Consider the following 17,580-nt stretch of genomic DNA (forward strand, 5'->3'; position numbering starts at 1 on the left):
GCAGTGACCGTGAGATGGTGGAGTTCAGGATCCTACGAGGAGGGAGCAGGGCAATAAGTAGGTTCGCAACCCTGGACTTCAGAAGAGCTGACTTTGGCCTCTTGAGGGACCTACTTAGGGGAATCTCATGGGGTAGGGCCCTAGAAGGAAGAGGGGTCCAAGAAAGCTGGTTAATATTCAAGCATCACCTCCTCCAGGCTCAAGACAGTGCATCCCTCTGAGTAAGAAGTCCAGCAAAGCGGGCAGGAGACCTGCCTGGATGAGCAAGGAACTCCTGGCAAAACTCCAGCAGAAGAAGGAAGTACACAGAATGTGGAAAAGGGGACAGGCCGCTCGGGAGGAATACAGGGACGTTGTCAGAGTGTGCAGGGATGCGACAAGGAAGGCTAAGGCCCAGTTGGAATTAAATCTGGCAAGGGATGTCAAGGACAACAAGAAGGCCTTCTTCAAATACATCAAGAGCAAAAGGAAGACTAGGGAAAACGTGGGCCCGCTGCTGAATGGGGCGGGTGCCCTGGTAACAAAGGATATGGACAACGCAGAGTTACTGAATGCCTTCTTTGCTGCATTCAGTCTTCACTGCTAAGGCCAGTCCTCAGGAATTCCAGACCCTGGGGACAAGAGAGGAAGGCTGGAGAAAGGAAAACCCTCCCTTGGTTGAGGAGGATCGGGTTAGAGATCTTTTGTCCAAACTTGACATCCATAAATCCATGGGCCCCGATGGGATGCACCCACGAGTGCTGAGGGAGCTGGCGGATGTTATCGCTAGGCCACTCTCCATCACCTTGGGAAGGTCCTGGAGATCAGGAGAGGTGCCTGAGGACTGGAAGAAAGCCAGTGTCACACCAGTCTTCCAAAGGGCAAGGAGGAGGAGCCAGGAAACTACAGGCCTGTCAGCCTCACCTGAATCCCGGGAAAGGTGATGGAACAGCTCCTCCTGGAGGTCCTCACTAAGCATGTGGAGGACAAGAAGGTGATCAGGAGTAGTCAGCATGGATTCACCAAAGGGAAATCATGCTTGACCAACCTGATAGCCTTCTATGACAGAATGGCTGGCTGGGTAGATGAGGGCAGAGCAGTGGATGTTGTCTACCTGGACTTCAGCAAGGCTTTGGACACTGTCTCCCATCACATCCTCCTAGGTAAGCTCAGGAAGTGTGGGCTAGACGAGTGGACAGTGAGGTGGATTGAGAACTGGCTGGATGGCCGAGCTCAGAGGGTTGTGGTGAATGGCACAGAGTCAAGTTGGAGGCCTGTGGCTAGTGGTGTCCCCCAGGGGTCAGTCCTGGGTCCAGTCTTGTTCAATGTATTCATCCATGACCTGGAGGAAGGGACAGAGTGCACCCTCAGCAAGATTGCTGATGATACGAAAATGGGGGGAGTGGCTGAGACACCGGAAGGCTGTGCTGCCATTCAGAGGGACCTGGACAGGCTGGAGAGGTGGGCGGAGAGGAACCTCCTGAAGTTCAACAAAGGCAAGTGCAGGGTCCTGCACCTGGGGAGGAAGAAACCCGTGCAGCAGGACAGGCTGGGGGCTGACCTGCTGGAAAGCAGCTCTGCGGAGAAGGGCCTGGTAGTGCTGGTGGACAACAAGGTGACCATGAGCCAGCAGTGTGCCCTTGTGGCCAAGAAGGCCAAGGGTCTCCTGGGTTGCGTTAGGCAGAGTGTGGCCAGCAGGTGGAGGGAGGTGATCCTGCCCCTCTCCTCAGCCCTGGGGAGGCCTCACTTGGAGTACTGTGTCCAGTTCTGGGCTCCCCAGTCCAAGACTGCTCCATGGCACTCCTGGAGGGAGTCCAGCGGAGGGCTACCAAGATGATTAGAGGGCTGGAGCATCTCTCCTCTGAAGAAAGGCTGCGAGAGCTGGGCCTGTTCAGCCTGGAGAAGAGAAGACCTGAGGGGGGATCTCGTCAATGTGTACAAGTATCTGAAGGGGGGGGGTGTCGAGAGGATGAGGCCAGCCTCTTCTCCGTGGTGCCCAGCAACAGGACAAGAGGCAACGGGCACAAACTGAAACACAGGAAGTTCCATCTGAACCTGAGGAAAAACTCCTTTGCTGTGAAGGTGACAGAACACTGGCACAGTTGCCCAGAGAGGTGGTGGAGTCTCCTTCCCTGGAGATATTCAAAACCCATCTGGACGTGATCCTGGGCAATATGCTCTAGAGGACCCTGCTTGAGGAGGGAGGTTGGACTAGATGATCTCCAGAGGTCCCTTCCAACCTCAACCATTCTGTGATTCTGTGTGATGTTGAACAGAAATGGACAAGTCTTCTTTTGTAAAAAAGTAAAGACTAGGAATGAGAACATGTAGGCATCGGTCCAAAAACGACAAAGTAAAGTTATGAACAATTGCCATGCTTTTCTTTCCTCTTCTGCTCATGCATTTGATTTTTAAAATATGAATCAAGTTACTATAGTAACTTGATGTTACTTTTATGAAAGCTCAAGAAGTAAAGTAAAAAACAGCCATGCATCAAAGTAAAAAGCTCAAAGGTGGAAGTTGCCTAAATATAATGCTTTTCTACCTAGAGAAATGTCTGGGTTTTCTCTAAGCACTATGCATTTACTTGGTCTTTAATAATTACAATGATAAATTTACTGTCACCACAAAATATCATGGATGATAAAGTGTTTGTTTATTGATAACCATAAAAGGCTCCAGTTACACAGGATTTACACAATCCCATTAGTAAAACATAGTCTTGATCCAGGTTCCAGTGACTTTGAAGAAGCATTTTTTAAGATTCTAAGGTCTGTGCAGACAGTGCTGGGTAGTATGATAGGTTTGGTTTTTTTGTTCGTTTGTTTCGTGGGGAGCGGTGGGGCTGGCTCTTTTTATTGTTTTTCTCCTGTCACCTGCATTAGCAAGAATTTTTTCTGAGATTGCAGCAGATAATAAATCAACCACGGCATAACAATAATAGAAATAATTCATGAGACAAAGTAGTTCTAGAATTACAAAGTCTAGGAAGAAAAATGTGCCTAGAGTTTGCAATAAATTCTTTTGTTAGAACAAAACTGAACTTTATCTCCTTCCTAGGAGCTAAGACCTTATGCTAAGTGCATGCATGTCTTTTTGAGTAAGAGAGGAAAGTCACTTCCTCACTAGCACTGCTCTATTGAACAAGTAATGCACATGCACTCAATTGAAAGAAAAGATAGGATCAAGAAGCTTAAATGAATCAACAGAACATTATCACTAAAAAGAGCGTACATAGATCAGTATTCTTCACCTACTGGGTACCATAAGGGATTTTATAGGAAGAGCTGAACAAATGGAGGTTAAAACCTCAACAGACCACTTCTGTAAGAAAAGGTAATTCCACAGAAAGTTTAAAAGTTTTGCAAACTTGTGTTGATTTCACTGAAATTTAGCTTAATTCTTCTAAGGAGAAAGAAAAATAAAGTATATAATATAAAAGTTCACATATGAAATATTTTGTTTGCAAAATATAACATTATTGTTCTGAAATGGTTTGGAACTTTCAGGTAGAAAGTTGAAGTATATCTCATACATGTATATCTCATACATGTTTCATCTAAATTCAAGTATGTATCATTTTCTGTAAAAATTGGGTAAAGTACTACATGCTCAGTTCCAGAAGTAAGACTTTTTGCAACGCCAGAGCAAGTTCAGAGATATTCACAATTTACTAGAACAGAGAGAGATATGAAAAAAACCTCTGAAATGGCTAATTGCAGATCAAGTTGGGAGTAGGTGGGGAGCATGTGGTACTCAGGAAAGAAAGGATACTATAGCTGGCAAAGTAGCTTAATTTAGCAAAACAAAAGTTGAAAAAGAGAGAGAGAACAGACTGCTACTTGTGAAAATAATTGCCCATTTTAGCCAAAGAACATAATGGCTGAGAGTTGAAAGAAAAATATTCCCAGAAACCCTTAAAGAGACACTGTTATTATAGCAAGTACATTAAAAGTCACACACACACAAAAAAATCTAATTTTTCCATTGTTTTCTCTAAGAGCTATTTTTACTCCTGAAAGACATTAAAAACTGTTTGGGATTTATTCTAAATAAAAAGCAAAATAAAATAAAATAAAAGTAAAATAAAAATTAAAAAAATCAGTCTAAGATGTGTATCACTGGCTATGAGTACATTTCTTAATATTGTTCAATATTTCTTAATATTTTTATATTTATATTTTAACATTTCTTAATATTATTATATCAATAATTTCTTAATATTTTCAAGGGGACATCCACCAGAGGAGCATAATAAAAGCATAAATTAAACAATTAGTACTTACCCTGTATCTACTGTATGCAGCAGAATTTGTGTATAATATATATACAATCAGAATAGGAAATAACATTCCAAAATTGGTCTTCTCATTTATCCCAACAAAGAAAAGGTCAACTTCATGAAACAAGAAAGCCTACTGGTATCAAGATTCCACTTAAAGGTAAATTTATAGCTGACACACAGTTGCATAGTTTTACAATACAAGTTATGTACAGCAGTTACCTCCTCCTGAGTATGCATAAAGTCTAGTACTAAAATACTACCTTTCTGTACATCTGAAGCATTTATGAAAATTTTAGATAAATATTAGAGTAACAATCTTTCAGCTCCCTCAGAAGAACTGAGACTTTGAGCAATAAAATCACCATTCTGAATATGGGTCACAAAGATTGGTAAAATACACCTACTAAGCTCAAAAGTAGTAGTCTTCAATGCAAAGAAAGTGGTATTGAGTTTGAGAATCTCCTCTGTCTCACTTATTTGCAGGCAAGTAAGAGTGCAAACATTCTTTTTTTCCTCAGCCATTACTGAATTCAAGCAGGGTGTATCTTACAGTTCCTTCACGAAGGCTCAGCAGAGTTGCCGATAGGTCCAAATGAAACTTGCTATGCAACAAAAACTATCCAGTACAAGGTTCAAATTATAACATTTTCTTTCTGGAATATATTCTATTATTCAGGGGGGAAAAAAAAAAACAAACACCTACCATCTGCAGTTTTTTCTTATCCTTGTTAGCACTAGTGTGAGCAGCCTCTATTGCAGTATGGTGTTTCCACGCCAATTCTTCTAAGGTCTTAGAATGAGCCTCCTTTAACTGTGCAGCCTCTCCTTCCAGTCTCGCCTGCAATTTTACCAGCTCCTTCTCATAATACTCTCGTTGCGTCTCCCTTGCTTCATTTACTTTCTATAAGTAACAGGTAAAATAATTTTTCTAACCTTTTATCTCAGATCCAAATTTTTTCTAACAAAGGGTAAAAGACTCAAACTCCACTCCAGTAAGAGGAAAAAATACAGAAAGTTTACTGATAATACATGTCTACAAATATTAACCCTCATATAAAATATATGCTTAGTGTTGCCCAATTTATCTGACTAAATCATTTAACAATCAGAAAAGTAGTATATTCGTGCATTAGATATTACATCTATTATTAAAATCAATCTTTTGCTCTATTTTCTCTGTGGAAATAGCCAACAGTTACCAAGTCTACAAAAAATTTAAGTTCCTCATTTTCAAATATGTTGTGTGTTTTCACAATATTGCTTTTTCATTTTTTTGACCATTTCACTTTTCTTCTTACTGAGACACTTCAGATACTAGGCATCTAAGCACAATGTCATAATTTAAATGAAATTGTTTGAAGGATGCCTCAAATAGTTTGAACAACACCTAACCTGTCTTCTCTCTGCCTTCACTTTAGTTAAAACAGATAACATCAGACCTGCCATACACAGGCTACATTAGTCATTCTATGATGCTACATGAGGTACATTCAGAATATACTACCACTGTTCCTAGTCCAGTCAATTCAGATTTAAAAAAAAAAAAAATCAAATATCTACTTAGAAATCTACATCTTCTGTTTTTACTCATTTAAAGCCAGTAAGTTGTTTAACCTTCTCCAATGCCAAAATCTGCTGCCTTTGTCGCTCATCCAGGCTCTGTGTTTTGCTTTGCAGTAAATTTCTTTCCTCTTCCAGTTGGGATAGTTTTTCTTTCAGTCTAGACTTTTCTGATTCCAAATCTCTGATTGTAACTTCTTGAGTCATTTGAGTAGCCTGAAGCATTCCAATGTGACCTAAAAACAACATAACTCTTTAAAACCTCACAGCATTAGTCTCTCATAATTGAAGTGATGTGAAACAAAGTACACATTAATACTTTGCTAAAGCTATATTTCCAGAAGTCCCCAGAAACTTACGTATGGATCTTCATCATCCTCACTGGAATGCTTACCCCCTCTACTTCCCCCTTCTTCAATTTTACTGCAAAACATTCAGAAATAGTAGAGGGCTTGGTGCTGAGGCTCCTTTAGTTTCTTTTTTTTTTTTTTTTTTTTTAATTTTTCTTGCTCGCAGTTGCAAATTGGTCTCCAAGAGAAAGCAGAGATAGCCAAGAACAGGAACAGCATAGTCTATTTTGAAGAACTCATCCCTGCTAAAATAATATTTTTGAAGCTTTTTGGATAGCTACTGTGCATTTTTATCACAGGATAAGATGTGCAACAGAAAGTAGAACACTGAATCTTAACAGGGTAAAGATGTGTTTTATCAAACTAGGAATTTAACTAGCATGCTAGGTGTAAGAGCTGAAGCTCCACAAAACTGTTATTGGATTACATTTGTTTGTCTGTTCTGCTATGAGGCTATGACCAAAAGTTACAAAAGAAATCATTCTCTCTGTAGTAAAGTACGTTATAAATCCTTCCAGGACATAGGCTTGCCTGTAGTATCTTTATATAAAAATCTACCAATCCAGACAATGTAACATGTCCTTCACTGTTATCATCTCCAATGTAAAAAAGGCTCACGACTTCTGAAATTTTTGTCCTGTTTTGCTTAATTGATATATGAATTCTGGAAAAGAATCCTACTAGGGCAGTAGGTAGTGCACTGACTAGCACAGTGACACTTCTGCTATTTTGGGAAAGGTTTAAGAAGGCATAGAAGCCTACTTTGGAAAAGAGGATACAAAGGCTGTTAGATTGGTTTGACTGAAAGACACGGCCTAGGCCTTAGCTCAGCTGGCATTCCACATTGGAATGGGTTCTTTTAACAGAACAATCTCACTGGCCCTTTCATAAATTGTATGACCTTTGATTATATGCGTCTTTGAAACACGCCTTTTACAAATTAACATATTAAAAAATGAAGTGGTGGTTAAACAGACTTTCAAGGATTGTACAGAGATCCTTAACAGAGAGAGTAGTCAGATAAGAATTAAAGAGATTTCTCTGAATCAGTATTACTCATTCAGAGCAAGTTTATTGTTGTAGTCACAGCTTCTGGGAATTACCTTTTTATTTCTGTTTTATTACAGCCTGCAAACTTCAAAGTGACAGATGATATGAGTTTTAATAAAAGGACTTTTCTTTTAAATTTAGAGACTTGCTAAGGAAGTGAACTTGGTGTCAGTGTTTCTTACAAGACAGAACTACTGTAGTTCCTGATTCATTTCTACCTATAGTTAAAACAAAGAAAGAGTCCAAGAGGAAACCTTCATAGCCTTTGTTGTCTGTGGATATTTTGATGTGAAGGATAGCGGGATATACAAAAATATTTCCACAAGGACTGCTATGAGGAAAGTTCAAACAGAGCTGTGTCACCAGCACATCCAGTGCAACAGTCCTGAAAAGAGCAATTAAAGCAGCTCTGGAAAAAATGGGAGTAAGACAGACACTCATACTTGAGAACTTTAACAGGAAACAAACACAGTCAGTACTCCAGAAGTGATACAGAAGACACCATTTTGACGCTCAGGTCCAAAGCCATGGAGTCCATCCACTATACCTAGGCGATAAAGGAAAACACAAGGGGATGCATTTCCCATGGCTTCTGTCTTCGTTATAGAAAAATCAGGAAATTAGCGGATCCTTTAGAAAGCCCCCCAAACTAGTCAGATGCACATCATCAACAGCTTCACAGAGGAAATAACGATTTCTAGATGAGATTTCATCACAAATTAGCTTTTCATAGAAAAGTGCATTTGGCTGGGTATCACCTAATTCTTATTATGGAAGTCTATAAGAAAAATCATGGGTGGATGTAACTGGCAGAACAGGTTTTGAGTTTTGCCATTAAAAATATTTCAAAGTTAGTGTTTATTTTCATAAACAGTGCACCTCTAATTGAATTTTTCAGGGCTCAATACAAAGAATCATTTTATTGTTGTCTTTGAGAAAATTAAAAACTGAAGAGATAAAACTTAGATAAGTGATAGGTCTAACTTCCTTAACATTTCAAAAACGACCACTTCTGAAGACCTCAGCCATTTATAAAAAACATGTTTGCAAGTTCAGATTTTAGTATAGAACAAGAATAACCATACAAGAATTTCAAGTTCCTCAGGAAGTATGCACACGTGTATTTTATTGTAAACACAGATACACACTAATTTAAAGCTTTTGTCTTGGCAAGAAAGAGCAAACTCTTAAGTTTGAAATCTCAGGATGAATGCAAGAGGAATACATTAGCTTTCCATAAGAGGCATAGTAGAGTGTTCTTTACCGCATTGCATGGCATGCGATGTTTGAAACTTCCAGTAATTTTTTTCTATGACTGTTAACTATGAGAATCAAACTTCTCTAGGGCAGGTTTTTTGACTCCCAGGTGTGAGCTGACGTCAGAAGCAGCTTACGAACAGGCAGGTAACTGATTATCTCACATGATAATGGCTTCGTGGCACTACTAAAAACAAGGCTCTTGGCTCTTGCTGCACAATGATGCAAAGCAAAGCAAAGATGTACCATTGACAGTGCCACTGAGCTCAGCCAACAGTGTGGACACAGTGAATTTCTGCTAAAGCTATAGAGCTTAGTGCCAGAGGAGACCAGGGCTGGACTGATAGTTTGGTTGACTTCATGCCATTAATAATACTGAAAAATGGACTGGATACTTAAGTTTGTTTCCCCTAAATATGGGGCTGGGTGCTGATATATTCCCAATTTTCTCCCTAGGAAAAGAAACAGGTGAAGGAGTGGATGAGCACAGGTTTTTCAGAGGCTCTCAGCTGAAAATTGTATGATGAGTAACTCAGATGTTGGTTTAGTGGAAGGTCAGATTAATACCTGAGATCCCTGATGAGCTGTCTTTACAGGAAGCACATTCCTTTTAGCTATTCGCATCCAGTAGGACTTGCAGTCTTGGATCCTAGCTCACCCTCTATATCCATACACACAGCATAGACTATTTCTAATCCTTATCTTAGTCAGCTCATATATTCCACCCTTCCTAAGCATGAAGTTCTTCGAGGCAGCAGACACACTCAGTTCATCTGTAGGGACTGCTTCATTTTTTGAGGGACAGAAATAAAGCCTTGAGACAGGCCACATTCACATACAGAGTTTGAGGGCTGCCATATACGACAGTAAACTACATTAATATTAGCAAGTTAATGCCAGGGAGTGTTTTCTGACCCTAAGGCCAACTGGAACAATCTGGCAACATTCCAGCCTTCAAAGAAAGGCGACCTCATCCAAACTGACTTTTGGGAAGAGTCCCCAGCTTGTGCTTTTTTCTGGAAAATAATCAGCTATTTCTGTGATAGGTCTAGCTGAACAGGACCAAAGGACTATTTATAGTCTACAGTTCTACCTACAGTATAGTTTACTGAGTTCTACTACTATAGCCCAAGTCCTACCACTGCTTAGTTTACTATACAGACAAGACCAATGAGGTTAAAAAAAAAAAGAACCTCACTAAGTCAGTAAAAAAATGCATGTCTACAAGCAATTTTTATATCATTTCCTATGCTTTTCCACATGCCAAAAAGCATAGAGATGTCAGGAAAAGAGCTATAAAGAAAACCGTAACAATTTACTAACCGATAAGCTGAAAGTATTTTGAAAGTAAGAGTAAAGAAAAAAACTTGCATTCTAAGCAGAGAAACAAAGCTCTTCCTTCAAGCTAAAAGGCAACTGAAAAAGGACAGAGGAACAGGAAGCATATGTTTCAACCTAAATAATGATAACGTAGAGAATAAACAGAGTAGGGTAGAAGCATACTGCATATTTAAGTAGAGTTAAGGAATGAAATTTCCAGGACTGAGAACACGATATGCAGCACAGGGCATCTGAAGCAGAACACTAGTACAAATAAGCACACAAAAGAATCTTACATGCACGCAATATCAAAAGAGTTAAAAAGCTTGTCAGAAACTTCTATGCACAGTACTAAACACTTCTCAGGCACTCTAAATATGCACAAAGTTAACAGCAAAAGGAGATACCAGTAATTTTGTGAATTAATAGATGCAGCTCATTTTCAGATTAAGTTACTGACATACATACTGGCTTTGAGAACAAGATCAGTGGCCTGCTGCTGTAAGCGTTCCCTAGCAGCTGCTAGCTCACTTTCCACTTCTTTGTGTTTGCTTAACAATGACATCTCCTCCTCCTTCACATCATCTAGTTGTTTTTGAAGAACCTAAGGAAGCATAATATAATGCACATTAACATTTTACAGAATTATGTTTAAATTTAAACAAGCTTTAAGTTAAAATGTACAGAAGAGACCCTGAAACTTCATATCATCACCATGATATTCATTTTCTATATCGTATTTTTCCAAAAGCATTGCTGAAACATTACAACATACTGGATATATAGCATGATAAAGATGCATTCATGAAGAGTGTGAATAAGCGCGACAATATATAAAAAGGTATATGAAGGTAACATGAAAAAAATGTAACACAGTTCATAGACTTTGAGGAATAATTTGAGAAACTTAGGATCTGATTTCTCAGAATTCCATACATTGAAAAACATATTATATGTTCACAGTGGTTTTCACTGTCCTTAACTGCAGCTGTGTTTACTACAATCAGGCTTCACATGGAGATATATAAAATGAGAGCTAGGCAATTAGTTAAAAACATATTAAAAATTTAATTTAAGTCACCTGCACTGATTCACAATAGGAGCTCTGTGGTAATGTAATGATAGTGTATTCCCAGTCATCCAGGAAGAGAAAGGGAACGTGTGTTCTCTTTTAAAAGGAAAACTAGATCTCTCATCATTCAAGTTACAGAAAGAGCAAATGGTCCTTCCAGAAACTAAGAGGGAGGGGGAAGAAGAAAAAAAGAACTGAGGAAAACACTGAAAAGGAAGTGTAACATAACATGAGCACCAAGAGTGGTGATAGTACCTCTTTCATCATCCTGTCCCTGATGATCAGAATAGGACCTGACTTTATAATCTGTTGTGAATACTATACTAGGCTTTTCTTCTTTTTTAGAGCCAAAAGGAGCTCTCTCCTTTACTGCATGAATGTTTGAGATATGGTGGGTTTCCTCTTTTTCCCCACAGCATCCCAGAAACCTACCTCCTCAATGTAGTCAACTGAAAGGCAAGAGCTCTGCTTATTTAATCAATTAGAGCTGGAAATGGAGTTGGGGAAGGTCCCTTTGAAAACTGGGAGAAGGGCTTCTGAATTCAAAATCTGATACATAAAGAAGGCTGTCTTCTTTCCCTATAGCCTGTAACCTAGGTACAAGAAGAACACAGGATAGTCCAGAAGGTGGGCTGGAATCAGACTGTAAACAAGATAAGATGATGGTCCACCTCAGCAATATGCAATAAAACACTGGATATTTCAAAAATTTCTATAGCTATCATAATTATGGTACTTCTGGCTTTGTCATTTGAGAGCTATTACAAGTGCAAAAGAAAAGATACTTAAGCTCCTCCACGGAAATAACTGATCTTGAGTCCTCAACAAAGCTACCAAAAGGAAAGCAGTATTTCACAGAATTTCCCTCAGGCCCAGCATATCCAGTACTATTTTTTTGGTCAAGTGGGTGGGGCAGGGCGGGAATCCAGTTTTTGCATTTCTGGGATGTCCTATCCTTCTTTAAGGACAGGACAGGACTTTGAAACTTCAGCATTACGAACAACCCTGAACATAACAATGAAAATGAAAAGAGTCTCAGTTACTGCTTGTGAAACCTTAATTTAAAATTTGTATTAAAAAAAGGTTAAAATATTGACAAGGTTGTCTCCTTTTTTTTTTTTTTGCCTCCCATAAATTTACTTTTCCTAATAATATCCAGCATGTATGAGCAAAGCAGCCCCTAATGACCTCTACAAACAAAACTGCCGCAACAGGATGGCAATAACTGGCCTGGTAAGCCAGGCAAACATTTAAAAAAAAGTGTTTAGATTTTCACTTGTGTGACATTCCTGTCACGTACAGATTTCTGCAATAAACTGTACAGTTTAGATAAGTGGCTTCTCAACTTTCTATCAACTGCTTGAGTTTACGAGCATAACATCTCAAATGGTACCAATCACCAACAACCTCATTCCCCATGAATCTTTTTTCTTTTTTGAGATGAATTTATGCGGACACCTGATGCAAAGGCATTGCTCAGGACTTTTTGTCCGTTACCTCGTTGGTGACATAGGTTTGAATATTCTATTGACTATAGATTGGGTAGTATGACTGGAACAACCAAGTTCCATTCATATTCAGCTGAACGGAAGGAGACCTCCCCTGAGCAAGGGGATCAAAACCTTGACTAGCACCTTCTAGATTCTAATGGAATACAAAGACACGTGAATCCAGTCTGGGCATACCAAAGAATTGCCCAACTAAGTAACTAAAAAGTGGATGATAACCAAGTAGGAGTGACAGAAGATTAAAGTTCGCATGTTGAAATCACTTTAGGCTATCAGCCTTGCAGAAAGCTAGCCTTTGAAGGTAAAGAAAAAAATCACAGTGAGTCTTGGGAATAACTTATCATCAGTCTCACCTGTACGTTGTTTTCGGCTGTACCAAGAGCTATCTGAAGTTTTTGGCATTTTTCCCGTAGACTTGCAGCTTCATCTTGGACCATTTGCAATTCAGTTTTAAGCTTTCCCAGATTCTTCCGTAAAATACTTTCCTGGTTTTGAAATTCTTTTCTTAGCTCCACTTCTTTTTCTTTGCAAGCATGCAGACTTTCAGCTGTAAAAAGCTGAGATCTTTTCAAAGAATCAAGTTCATGTTCATAAAAGGATTGAGCTTTGCTGAGTTTGCTTTCATAGTCCTCAATGAGTTTTTTTCTTTCTAGTCTTAACTCTTCAACTTTACTGTTTAAATCTTCCAGCTCCAGTCTATGCAGTTCCTCTAGCTTTTCTTGCCCCTTACTTAACGTAGCATTCTGACTCTGCTGAGTCTTCAGAAGCTCCTGAATCTCAAGTCTATGTGCAGCTCTCAAGTCTTCCAGAGCTGAACGCTTATCCTTCTCATACTGCACTTGCAACTGTATGAAACTTCGTAGTCTTTCCTCAAATTTCTTTCTAATCTCTTCTACTTCTCTTGACATGGTCACTACACGTTGGACATGCTGAGCTTCTGCACAAAGCTGCATGTCTTCAACTCTATCCTTATAAGCTTCAAATTCTGTCAAGGCCTGATGTTTCATCTTTTTATGATCTTCCAGCGACTCTTCTAAAACCTGGATCTTTCTCTTAAGATCCATTTCTTCCGCTACTTTACTTTTATACTGCAAGATCTTCTCTCTCGTTTCTGCAAGAATTTGTTGAATTTCTTCTTCATGAGCATCCTTAAGGGCTTGGATGGCAGCTTCATGCTCATCATTTTTAGTGTTCAAAGCATATATTACCTACAAATACGAAACAATGTTAATTAACTAAAGGCATTCTAGTTTTCTGCTAAATAAAAAAATAGGCATTCTGAAAGTTACTTTGACAATTTAACATGTTTTTATGATGTAAATATGACACCATATATTCTTATGAATGTGACTGCACAAATTCTGCATTAATCATTACAATAGCTTTTAAACAGTTTGTAGAATGGTACTTTTTAACCTATAATTTTGCTAATGAAAGTATTGCATTTACATGCAATAAATTGCTGCAAATAAAAATTGCTAGTGTTGCTAATACCACTGGAAAAAGAAAAGCATATTCAATTATTTCTGCTTTGTTTTTTTTTTTCAGAATTGATATCTGTTCAAAAGATTTAAAAAAAACTAAAAAGAATTCTGAACAAAATTTTTCTTTCAGAGAATAAAATAGAGTATATATTACAGCTGGACATGAAATCTAATTGGAACAAAGTCCAGATCTTGAATTCCTCCTTTCCAAAGTCTAATTATTCTTAAATATTTCATTTTAGAAACACTTACCAACAGTGGTTGCCCTGGTCTATAGCCTGCTGTTTGCCCAGATACAATCTAGTTTTTCAATAGCTTATCTGGTAGACAGTCTGTGTATATGGATCTCCTAAGATCTCAAGTCCCTAGTTACAGAAGTCTGCCAATTTTCCAGCTAGAAAGTCAGCCAAACAGGAAGGTAGCTGGTAGGCCAGCCAACAATGTGAAGAGCTGCAGGGAGCTAAGCAGCTCAAGAAGGCTGTGAAACCAGTAAAGCTACCCAACAATTAACCAGACATACCCTATGGGATTTTCTAATTACACCAGAATGTGGTAGGTAGGTTGCACTTTTGTTTTTTAATTATTAAGTATTCTCACTGATATATAGATAAAAATGTGTGCATGTACCTATCTCAGTGAAGAAACTATTCATGCTGCAGTAAGTGGTTAAATGTTTAATATAGTATTTTGTGCTCTGAGAATGCCAGCAAATCCACACACTTCTCAGATATACTACAGCCAGCACAGCTACAAAATACATCTGAAGGAAAAAAAAATAGTCTTCTGATTAGTATATTTTGTATATCTTCAAAATGAACTAAAATCATCCAAAGGAGAAGACAAGGAAGAGTCAGAGAATTCTGGGAAAAAAGCTACCCTTGTTTTCTGTGAGGACAGAACCTGCACCAGTCCTCAACTGATATTCAACATGGTAACAGAGAAGGATTGTCTCAATTTAGTCAGACGGCCAGAAAATATTTGGCTCAATATAGCTCTCCCAGCACCAAGCACAGAGCTTCTACCTTCCGGACTAGAGAAGGCGTCTACAGTTCAAGAGTTCAAAACAGAGTCTTCAGAAGTGAAAAAGTACATCTAAGATTTTGTCCTTGTAATATAATAAGCTTTGTTTTCTGGGTTTCATGAGTCCAGACATTATATTCTGAACATTACTTTTTGAAATCACAAATACTCACCATTCCATCATCAGTGCAATCCCCCCCCCAAAAAAACCCAAAACTTTAAAAAAAAAAGAAAAAGAAATCAAAAGAGTTCTGAAATGTATCAAATGCAAAAAGAAAAAATAAACAGCCTCACTCTTCCTCATATGGTAGGGAAATGACTTTCAAAAAATTTGTTACATTAACATTATTCAATAAATTTTTTTCTAACATACGTACACCTTATTTAAGGAAAGAGGGAAAAAAGTCTCAGACATTGTATCCAAAGGGTTAGTTCCTCTGTTACATGGTGTTCAATGTCTGCCTACTTTGTTCATAGCACAAGGCTATGGAGAACTGAGATTTTTATTTTTTATTTTTTTTTAAATATACATGCAGTGTTTTGCATGCAAAGACCTTAATTTTGGTTAGAGAGGCTAGATGATAAACCATTACAGAAAGAAAAACAGAAATAAGATCTCTACTCCCCGTTTCTTTTCTGGTCTGTACGATTTTCAGGTACCCCAGCACATTCGTCATAACACACAGCAGAATGCTCCAGCCCCATCTTTCAGAAACACTATAGGAAAAACTACTTTGTATTTGGTCTTTGAGATACCCATTCCATAACCAGGTATGCTATGGTTAACAGATTCCGTAATGCTGATCAACTGTCCCCTTCTACTCTTTCTAAATTAAGTTTTGTAAGAGATGAGAAGAGGAGGAAAGGAAATAAACAAAGAAAAAAGGAAGCAGAATGTATCCAAAACTGGAAGGTCAAGTTATATTGTTTGTGTAAGCAGTCATAGCAAATGGGTACTATATGCGCACACACACTCAAAACCAGATGCGTAAGGGTCCCAAGAGCATCTCCCCTCCTGGAGATTTGGCTGCTGGGGCTCACAATCAACTTGGAGGCAGAGCAGTTGCAGGCTGCTCCCTTCCCACTGAGGACATTGGGAAGAGGCTGCCAGGCAGCCCTGCAGGAAGGCCTCAGTCAGGGTGGCTCCCTCCCTTCCCTTCCCAGCTGCTTTTAAACTGAGACTCCAGCACTTGGTCCCACCTGAGCTACACTGGCATCACAGCCATGCTTATGTCTAGTCACAGGCCCTGCTGATCCAGACCCTGCTCCACAGACTGACTCCCTGGCTTGACCTCAGACCGGTCTCATCACTACGGTCTATGCCTGGCTCTGGTTATCAGCTGCAGAGCTGACTGATTGCTGACTTGCTGACTTCTGTTCCTGGCTTGACCTTGGACCTGCATCATCACCACAGACTTGAGGTGCACAGGGCAGAATGAACCTGACTACATTATTTCTTTTCAACTGGAAAAATCTGCCTCTTTGTAAAATCCTAGACAGGTAGAAGGAAACAGGTTTATGAAATTGTTGCTAAGCACATATACTTTGAAGAACTTCTATTAATAGCAGTGATTTTTTTTTCAACTTCTAGTTATTGTCTTTACACTATTGTACTTCCACTACCGGTGACATCATACAAGTACTCCTCAATCAGCACACATTACCTGGAATAGTATCTTAGGTGCATAATGACTGGACGCCTGCTCTGTCAAGCGTTGCAAACACAGGGAAGCCTCTGCAATGGTGTGGTATTTGCAAAAGCCACACCACAGCTCTAGATCATTACTCTACTGAAAGCTGGAGTTAGGGCGCTCTTCAAGATTGCCACCATCACTTGCCCAAGATCCCATAGAGTACCTCTTTGCTACATCTTACGCATTGATAGCGGGTCCTGATACAGTCTACTATCTGATACAACAAACTGCCCTCTAGAATTCTCTACTGTATTTCCAGTTATTATTTTCCTCCTACTAGCTTAGTCTAAAGAAAAGACAGAGTATACTTGATGTGAAATTTTTGAATTTAGGGTTAAACGCAATCCTATGTTAAAAGGGAATTTGGAGGACCTGGAGGATAACTGTGTGACGTGGATCAGTCTTACAAGGCCTTGAATCTTTTTCACTTTTTTCACTCTTTTTCAACAGAGATGACAGACACCAATGACATCATACTCCTTGAGATGAAATGGCAGTCATATTGCCTTAGACTCTAAACATCCCATTAGAGAACAGGACCTGTAACACAGGAAAAACCTTAACCATGTCCCCAAGCAATCTCAAGGTTGGGAAGACAAGCGTCCTCTAACAGTGGAGACAGTGGAATAAAACTAATAGCCAACATTCAATGAGTGGCAGAGATGTCTCTATACTTGAGATTACGGAAATAATACAGGACAGAAGGAACCTGGCCATATATTCCTAGAAAACACTGTCCTACTTGGCTCTGTAAATTCTGTTAACATATGTACTTCTGCTACCAATTTTAAGAACTCTTACTAAAGAGAAGCAGGTATATTTTAATTTGAAAGCCAAATAGAATCTAATCTACAAAATACAGGCCACTAAGGTTCATGTTCAGATGCTGATCTGAATCTTGTAAAAGTAGGTCTAGAGTCTGAGGCAGAAACAAAAAAGTTTCCCCAGGAAGGCCAAGACAATCATATCTGCTTTCAGGCATCCTGTTTTTCTAGAGCTTT

The 17,580-nt window shown here is 39.1% G+C and overlaps 1 protein-coding gene across 8 annotated transcripts in view; it reads right to left on the reverse strand.

Moving 5' to 3' along the window:
• The window catches only part of FAM184A (family with sequence similarity 184 member A), a 92,083-nt gene that overhangs the window by 54,352 nt on the left and 20,151 nt on the right, over positions 1–17,580 (reverse strand). For all 8 annotated transcript variants that reach the window (XM_068938152.1, XM_068938154.1, XM_068938153.1 and 5 more), the window contains exons 2-5: positions 12,735–13,589; positions 10,270–10,405; positions 5,879–6,060; positions 4,968–5,165 (exon numbers count right to left, since the gene is read on the reverse strand). In XM_068938152.1, coding sequence (XP_068794253.1) covers positions 4,968–5,165; positions 5,879–6,060; positions 10,270–10,405; positions 12,735–13,589 — 1,371 coding nt within the window. The remainder of the gene's footprint in view (positions 1–4,967; positions 5,166–5,878; positions 6,061–10,269; positions 10,406–12,734; positions 13,590–17,580) is intronic.

Source organism: Struthio camelus, chromosome 3 (genome assembly GCF_040807025.1).
Source record: "Struthio camelus isolate bStrCam1 chromosome 3, bStrCam1.hap1, whole genome shotgun sequence".
In the NCBI taxonomy this organism is placed as follows: Eukaryota; Metazoa; Chordata; class Aves; order Struthioniformes; family Struthionidae; genus Struthio; species Struthio camelus.